The sequence below is a fragment of the Garra rufa genome, chromosome 7 (assembly GCF_049309525.1).
Source record: "Garra rufa chromosome 7, GarRuf1.0, whole genome shotgun sequence".
NCBI classification, from domain to species: Eukaryota; Metazoa; Chordata; class Actinopteri; order Cypriniformes; family Cyprinidae; genus Garra; species Garra rufa.
In genome coordinates, this window is record NC_133367.1 from 11,284,374 (window position 1) to 11,293,495 (window position 9,122).

General features: G+C 34.0%; 1 protein-coding gene across 1 annotated transcript in view; it reads right to left on the reverse strand.

Annotated features, from left to right (window-relative positions):
* The window catches only part of LOC141337915 (NACHT, LRR and PYD domains-containing protein 12-like), a 42,536-nt gene extending 33,949 nt beyond the window's left edge, over positions 1-8,587 (reverse strand). Inside the window, exons 1-9 of the mRNA XM_073843490.1 lie at positions 8,547-8,587; positions 7,722-7,826; positions 7,448-7,532; positions 6,994-7,189; positions 5,568-6,903; positions 4,989-5,474; positions 4,148-4,318; positions 1,588-1,756; positions 1,485-1,489 (exon numbers count right to left, since the gene is read on the reverse strand). Coding sequence (XP_073699591.1) covers positions 1,485-1,489; positions 1,588-1,756; positions 4,148-4,318; positions 4,989-5,474; positions 5,568-6,903; positions 6,994-7,189; positions 7,448-7,532; positions 7,722-7,826; positions 8,547-8,587 — 2,594 coding nt within the window. The remainder of the gene's footprint in view (positions 1-1,484; positions 1,490-1,587; positions 1,757-4,147; positions 4,319-4,988; positions 5,475-5,567; positions 6,904-6,993; positions 7,190-7,447; positions 7,533-7,721; positions 7,827-8,546) is intronic.
* Between the last annotated feature and the right edge of the window lie 535 nt (positions 8,588-9,122).

Below are 9,122 nucleotides of genomic sequence, written 5' to 3' on the forward strand. Positions count from 1 at the left end.
ATAAAGAGAGACATGCTAAATATTCAGAGTGGGGGTACTCAAGGACTGGAATTAAGAACCGCTGGCTCAAATGTTGCAGAGACTATCTAATCATTCCGGTTAAATCACAAAACAAAACAGAAACTGTCTGCCTACTCTGTCTATACGATTACTGATTAACATATCTGATTTTAATAAGGGGGGGGGAATTATACATTAGAGCGGATTAGAATCCAAAACACACCTACACACCTAATTCTGATTTTAATACTAGACTGTTTCAGAGTATGAATGTTTATTACATATCTATGCACTTATTCACTGACGTGAAGAATTATGGACCTAATACTGTGCTATAATAATAAAGGCAAAAACACGGGGGAAAAAAGGAAAGTGTCCCACTCACGTTTTAAAACAAAGTTACACAACTGGGAATAATCATACAATATTTCTTCAATGTTTTAATTGTAATATTAAATCCCCTTTATTTGCCAACAAATAAAATGTTTAATTTTCATTATTTAAAAGATAATTTTTTTTATTACTTAAATTACATTAATTTAATGTGAAGTAATACCATACTGAGTATTAAGTGTTTTGGTTTAAACTGTTGAAGTGATTTTCATCATTTTGATTCTTGTATGTGAATTTTACTGACCTCAATCTCTCCAGTTTACAGTGTGAATCCTTCAGTACGTCACATAAGTGATTCACTCCTGTGTTTCTGATTTTATTCTCGCTCAGTTTCAGTTCTCTCAGGTGTGATGGGTTTGATTTCAGAGCTGAAGTCAGGATGAGACACTGTTTCTCTGTAATACTGCATCTACACAGACTGAAGACAGAAAGAGAAAGAACAATGACTCAGATCTATGATGATCAACTTTCTAATGTGTTTTGCATCTTCCAGAAGACTTTTGCGGACAAATAAATGCTGATATCTGTGTGCAGGTAACATGGAGAAAGACTACACATTGTTCATTCAAATATACTACAAACTACACAAAAGTTATAAATGTATACAAAGGTTGTGAGCAATTTATCCAAGTTATTAAACTTCACTTGATAACATTAACTACATTAATTAACATGAACAACTAGAATTTAATAACCTTAAATGTAAGTTTCAACATTTACTAATACAGATTTAAATTCAAAAGTTTTCTGTTAATTAGTAAATACACTGTGAACTGACATGAACAATGATTATTTATATAAACTAACATCAACAAGATTAATAAATGCTAGATCTAGTAATAGCAAAAGTTTTCTTTAAACATTTAAATACACAAATACATAAATACAGAGTGTACAATTAAAAGCCTCAAGATCTTTCAGAAGGAGTGAGAAACATCAGCACAGAGAAAACTGGCTTGTTAAACTGAATGTTTTTGCACTAAGGGTCTGCGAGTAACACATTTTTAGTTATCTGTATTTATGTGCTGTACATGTGGCAGAATTGACAAAAAGCAGACTTTGACTTTGATCATCAGTTCAACAAAACCCACAGCATCTGATATGATCATTCTGATGCAACAAATTGTCCAGATTATTGTATAAAAAATGTACACATTTATTTCTGTAAGATTATTTGATCAGGTCTCACCTCAGTGTCTTGAGTTGACAGTTTGGATCCTGTAGTAAATAATTGAGCTCCTTCACTCCTGATTGTCCAGGATCATTTCCTGTGAGATCCAGCTCTATCAGGTGTGAAGGGTTTGATCTCAGAGCTGAAGCCAGATCTTTATAACCTTCTTCAGTGATACTGCAGTTTGAAAGCCTAGAACCAGAATGAAAATGTCACATTCAGACCATTAATCAGTTTTTCTAGAAATTACCTAAACAATGAAAATCCCTTAAATGAATTATATTTAATTCCTTACACAAATTAACTAAAACTTCGTTGTAAAGCAAAATCTGACAAATGAACATCGATTCAAACAAAAAAAAGAACTTTAAATTATTAGACATCAATTCACTCTAGTATCTCCAGCTTACAGTTACTTTAAAGCTTTAATCTTCTGATGCTCCTCATTTGTGAGATACACTTGTGGTCTTTATAGTCAAAAGAGATTGATTTTTTTTCCCAGTAAAATCAATGTAATATATATTTTTTGTTCTGTATAGTACTGTGCAAAAGTCTTATGCCACTAGTATTTTCACCAGATAATTTTTTTAAAGTCAGTTATTTCTATCTTTTGCTGTAGTGAGTCAGTAGGAAATCTCAGTTTTCATTACAGTAAACATTCATGTTGCCATTATGTTTCATAGTCCAGTGGGGCTATTCACACCAGACATGATCATTCGCAAGTATTTTTTCCACCCTCTCAAATGTTATTTCAAGAACTTGATGATGCTTTAAATGGGTTTTAAGCCAAAAATAAATAAAAAACATTAATAATCACATATATTTGATGATAAATGTACATATTTTACTATGTATTAAGCATTATAGATAGTTTGTGTTTCTTTTTGTCATTCAATGCTGTATATTGAGGTGATTAAAATCAAAAGCACCGCTCGGTGGCAATTTGCTTCGCTTTTTCACATCGCACTCAGTGTAAAACGGCTTTAAATCCAGAAGAACTGTGGCAAGATGCTTCAAGGGAGGCTTGATGTTTTTAGATATAATTGCTAACTTTTATTAGGTTATGGATTTGGGTATATACAGACATTCTCAAACACTACTTTTGTCAAGTTCTATATTTTTTTTTTTTATGGGGACCAAATATCCTCATAGTATAGTAAATTATGACCTTGATGGGACATTTTTTTTATTTTTTGGACAAAAGCTCATAACTCTTACAAAACAGTTTTTAAAGGTCTAAAACTGCAGAAAGTCTTGTGTGAGGGGTACATTTAGGGCAGGGGTAGGCAAGTTCGGTCCCATACTGCTACCCATATGGAAATAAGAGTAACTATTCCAAAAAGATAGAAAAGAAAGTATAGAAGCCGGACTCTTTTATTATTTAGGGGGGGGGGGGGGGGGGGGTTCCCTCTCTTTCTTGAAGGTAAAATTTTCTTTTATTAAAAAATTATTTTACTAAGACGAGACACTGCAGGTGAATAAGGTAAAAAGAAATTAACTAATAGTTATCACCTCACTTACCCATTGATTGATTACATTAATAATTACAAAAAAAATGTATTACAAGTTTTCTTAAAAGTTAGACTTGAAAGTGTTGTTTGAATGGTTTCTTTCCACAAGTCATTTTATGAAAAACCAAAAATCCCAAAATCTCAAACTTGACAGGTGCACAAAAAATTTTGTTTTTGCCTGCAGTGTCTCTCCTTGAACACACTAAATAGCCTTATGCTATTTATCTTATTTACACGACAGTATGTCATTTCTGCATTTAAAATTTTCCTCTGCATCACGGATAGAGAAGTGAAGCCCTGCTCACACACACACACACACACACACACACACACACACACACACACACACACACACACACACACACACACAAGCAAGCAAACTCCCACTAGTACTAGTACTTGTAAATATTAAGCCACAAAAACACCTTTTAAATAATGAATTATGTGTGTCTCTGTGTTAATAAATGATGCATACGCATAGTTTTGTTTGCTACTCGTACTGAAGCGCACATGACGCTTGCAGTGATATTAACATCTGCTGCCTCACTAAATCAGGACATAAACACATGAACAATATCTCCAGAACTGCTCTGAGAGTCACTGCATGAGCATTTGACTGAGTTTCATTTGAGTAAAACTGCAGAAATACATTACAATTGTTTAGTAGAATGCATGTACTACAACTAAAATTATTAAAATTAAATTAAATTAAATTATTAATTAATTAATTAAATCATGACAAAACAAATGTGATCTTTTACGAATAACATATACATCATAATACATAAAAACGTACAATCAAACACAAGTTAAGTTATACCTATTTTAAACATTACCAAATGCAAATATACCTATTTTGAACATTGCCAAATGCATATTTTAAATGGTATATCACAACAAATTGACTTAGGACAGTGTCAATGACAAACCAAATTAGAAAAAGAACACCATGGCATGTGTAAATATAAAAGAATCTCGATGCACAACATACAGACTTGTTCATTATCTAAAAAGTCTGGTTTTCACCTCATGTTTTTGTTCAGCTCAACTTTGGTCTATTGTCACAACTTACCTCAGTATCTCCAAATGACACTTCATATTTTCCAGTCCAATGCAGAGCAACTTCACTCCTGAATCCTGCAGATTATTATTGCTCATGTTCAGTTCTTTCAGACTGGTATCTGATCCAAGAATTGTAGCCAGAGCTGAACAGCTTTTGTCTGTTAAGCCACAATCATTTAGTCTATGATGGAAATAAGATGACAGAATAATTAGATTGAATACATTTGCTAAAGGCAAACATTAAATATATGAGCTAATCTATAGCTTTAATTACAATAAATTATACATTTGAGAGTTCAAGTTTTATGATTTTAAGGAAAGCATTACTGAGCGAACTCTGATTAAACACCTTAACTATTGTGTACACGTGCTCAACATTGGCTCTAAAACATGTAAAAACACAATGCTCACAAAAAAATATGCACAGGAATGTCTGAAATCAGTTGTCTATCAGCAGGTACAGCATTTACCCAGTATTTGTACTACTGGTACTGCAGAAAGGCTGGAATTATACATTAAAAAATGACAATCACTAGTTAGCTGATTATCTGTTGACTTTTACTGCAAACATTTGAGCGGACATTTTATGGACTAACCATCATCATTCAAAATACAAACAATAATTAGTTTCAGGGAGAACAAAAATCTTCATTCTCAGCTAAAGAAAAACAAATTTTTATTTTTTTATTTACCAGAATAACAAGATGTTCCATGAAATTTTATATTTCTATAATTTCCAACACATTTCCCAGGACAAAAAAAAATCAGGAATACATTTTCCAAGTTTTCCAGGATGCATGGGAACCCTAAACACTTATAATTGTCAAATGAAAGCAAAATGATTAACTTACAGAGCTCTTTTGGAGGTTTTGATGACTGCTGATAATCTAATGAGACACTCGTCTGATTTCTTGAATTTCTGAAGCTCAAACTCCTCCAGCTCCTCCTCTGATGTCAACAACACAAAGGCCAAAGCAGACCACTGGGCAGGTGAAAGATCAGCAGATGAGAGACTTCCTTTGCTAAGGTGGGTCTGAATGTCTTTCACCAGAGTTTGGTCGTTCAGTTCATGCAGACAGTAGAACAGATTGATGGATCTCTCTGGAGACAGATTAGCTTCCAATTTCTGCTTGATGTACTGAACTATTTCCTTTTTCATCTGGTCATTTTCATTTTGCTGTGTCAACAGACCCTGTGAGAGTTGCTGATTGGACTGAAGTGACAAACCAAGGAGGAATCGAAGAAAAAGATCCAGATGTCCATTATCACTCTCTAGTGCCTTGTCCACTGCAGTCTTGAGCAAATCAATCATGTTTTTTTTGGACTGGAGTGACAGTCTGAGAGAGAAGCGAAGGAAAATGTCTAGATAACTACTGCCAGTCTCAGGCAAATAAATCATAGTTTTACTTTTGTTTTCCTGTTCTGTAGACTCATTAACAAATATACTTTTCTTCTTTATGTCTAGAAACAGATGTGCATAAAGAGCTGCAATAAACTCTTGAATGCTCAAGTGAACAAAGCAGTACATGGTACCAAGAACAATCCCAGTTTCCTCCTTAAAGATCTGGGTACACATGCCTGAATACACCGATGCCTTATAGACGTCAATACCACAGGCTTCCAGATCTGTGTCATAGAAGATCACATTGTTTCTTTCCAGCTGATGAAATGCCAGTTTCCCAAGTGAAAAGATGGCATCTTTATCCCAGGAAACATCTGGTGTATATTCTCCATCATACTTTCGTCTGCTCTGCTGGATCTGAAATCTGAGAAAGTGTGTGTACATTTGTGTCAGAGTCTTGGGAGTGTCTTCAGTATTTGACTCCTGCAGTGTTTTGGAGACATCATCAGCCTGATTGTTTTTCACAACATTATTTTTTTTTACCTCTAAAATGTTCTGGAGAACAGTGGCTGAAATCCAGCAGAAGACTGGGATGTGGCACATGATGAAGAGACTCTTTGATTGTTTAACATGATCGATGATTTCTTTGGCCAGATTCTCATCCGTGATTCTTTTTCTGAAGTACTCCTCCTTTTGTGCATCATTGAATCCTCGTATCTCTGTCAGCTGGTCGATACAGTCAGGAGGAATCTTACTGGCAGCTGCTGGTCTGGTGGTGATCCAGATGAGAGCAGAAGGAAGCAGATTTCCCTTGATGAGGTTTGTCAGAAGAACATCCAGAGAGACAGGTGAAGATACATCATGTAACGTCTCATTATCCTTAAAGTTTACAGGACGTCGACATTCATCCAAACCATCAAGAATGAACAGTACTTTTTGGTTTCTTCTTGTAAGGTTCAGTTTTTTTGTCTCTGGGAAAAACTGAGTTATAAGGTCCATCAAATTTAGTTTTTCTTTCTCCTTTAAGTTCATCTCTCTGAATGGAAGAGGAAATATGAAGCTGATATCTTGATTTTCTTTTCCTTCAGCCCAATCCAGAATAAACTTTTGCACAGAGACTGATTTTCCGATGCCAGCAACTCCTTTTGTCAGTACAGTTCTGATCTGCTTGTCTTGTTCAGGTGCTTCAAACAAATTTTTGCATTCAATCTGTATTTCCTGTAATTCATGACGTCTGGAAGCAGCTTCAATCTGTCTTACCTCATGTTCAGTATTGACCTGTTCACTACAACCCTGAGTGATATAGAGATCTGTGTAGATGTTATTCAGAAGTGTAGAGTCACCTTGTTTTGCAATTCCTTCAAACACACTCTGATATTTCTCCTTTAGGCTACATTTTAGCTGATGAATGAAGACCAGCTCATCTAAACAGAAACAAAAATACAGAATATTTTAATCTTATTTTCTCTCCTACATTTATAAGTTAGTCAGGCAGATTGTCATGAGTCTCTTACCTTCTAGAGTATTAGCAGCTTCATCTTGCTTCATCTCTCTAAGGAAGTAGAGTGTGAGATCAAGAGCTGCTTCTTTGATACTGCATCTGTTCTCATTAAAATCCTTCACAAAGTATCGCACGTCCTCTTTTTGTAATATTTTCTTAAACTTGTCCAGTTCTTTCTTTATAAATGTGATTATTTTGCTCTCAAGATCCTACAAATCAAGACAAATGTGAATGGAAGAAAAGAAAAACCATATTTGGTCAAACTATTTAGTCAGTATTTAGAAACATTCATGAAAAATCAAGTTGGGACAAACTGTAGCTGTACATATTAATACAAATAGGTTCTCATTCTTATTTTATGGTTACTTAAAAATAAAAATTAGAAATAAAAGTTCTGCCACACTCCTATTCAATAATATATTTGTTTATTATAATTATTAAATATTCTTGAAAAAGTGTTTTATTACCTGGAAGATCTGCAGGAGACTGTCTGAAAAGTTATTGTGGTTCCTATGAGCCTGGAAATCTGGATCTACTGTTTTATACTGAAGCCTGATAGTAAATCAAATAAATCAAAATACTGCATTTTTAGGACAAATATGAGCAAAATGTCTTGTAAATATTTTAGTAAAGAGAAAAACAACACTGTGATAAATATATGAACTATAAAGCTTTATGATAATTGTTAATTGATACACTTTCTAACACAGTCTATGTTTAAAGAAAATAAGACATAAATACCATTTGGATCGTGATGGTTGTTCGCTGAAGTTCGGCAGGTTACCCTCCTTTGAGCAGTCACTCTTCCCAGCCACAGAGCTGGACACATGTGAGCCTGATCTTACACTAATGACAGAGAGAGAAAAGAAACTTTACTACAGGAGGTTCATCTGTGTTTTATATTGGCACTCATTCTCTCTAGTCCTTCACAGAAACACTTGCAGAGTTTTGAAGATAGCAGTCATTCTTGTTTACAGACTCACATTTTTTAACAATTTCTGTAAAGAATTTCTGATCTAATTGAAGACAACATTTTTTTTGAGAGAAGAAATGTCAGTGCTACACAGTTCTGTTAGCATACTTAAATTAAAGGGACCATATGACGCTATTTAATTAAAAAAGTTTATTTCTTTGTTTATTAGGTGTAACAATAACAGTAACAATGTCATTGTAATCATTATCAAGTATCTGTTGACCCCGAGACCGAGTCTGAGCTGAACGTTTCACAATGGTAAGCTTTTATTTTGCAACTCTCTTACCTTTCAGATACGATATTTTAGTTATAATTTTTCTTCTGCATTGTAACAACTTTATGTCCTGAAGTGTCAACATAAAATACAGTTATTTAGGTGTGATTTATTGTATTTTATTTACAATTTATTTAGGTGTGTATAGCTCAGGTGTGTATGCACTGCAGCTCCATAAAGTGTGCTGTACACCTTTGGGTTAACGGCTCAGGAACAGCATGAAAAATAAATCTTAACCACTGATTCCAAACAAAGCGGGTTTGCTTTTGCATCCAAACACACAGCGTCTCCACAACATGACGACAACACTTCAACTCACTGAAGACTCGTCTTCTCTTTGTGGAAACCTTTGGACAGCATTATGCTTATATTTCACATTGTGATGCAGACATTTGTGAAAGTAATATCTGGACTTCAGTCAAGATATTTTAGTCATTTCTGGATCAGTGTTCTCTGTTAGAGAGAATAAATCACTTTGCAGGAGACTATGACCTTTGAAACTCTGAAGATCTTACACAAACAGATACATTACACACTAAAGGAAAATTAAAACATTAAATAACACCATATGACCCTTTAAATTAAGTGTGCAGTCATTTTTGAATGTCTAAATATATATTTTCGGCCTAAAAACCAAGTGATGTGGAATAATTTACCTAAATACATATACCCAGTGCTGAAGAGCGACTGCAAACTGGGTTAAGACTGTAAATGATGATTTTGATTTACAGTTATCATATATTTATCATCTATTGGCAACTTTTTAAATATGTTTTATGTTATTTTTTTTAATTAGGAAGTTATGAAGCTCTGAATTTCAGCAAAGCATTTGTAAATGTAAAACAAGGTTTGTTAAGGTTTTGTTTATTAAAGCAAACATGTTAAAGTTCAGCAG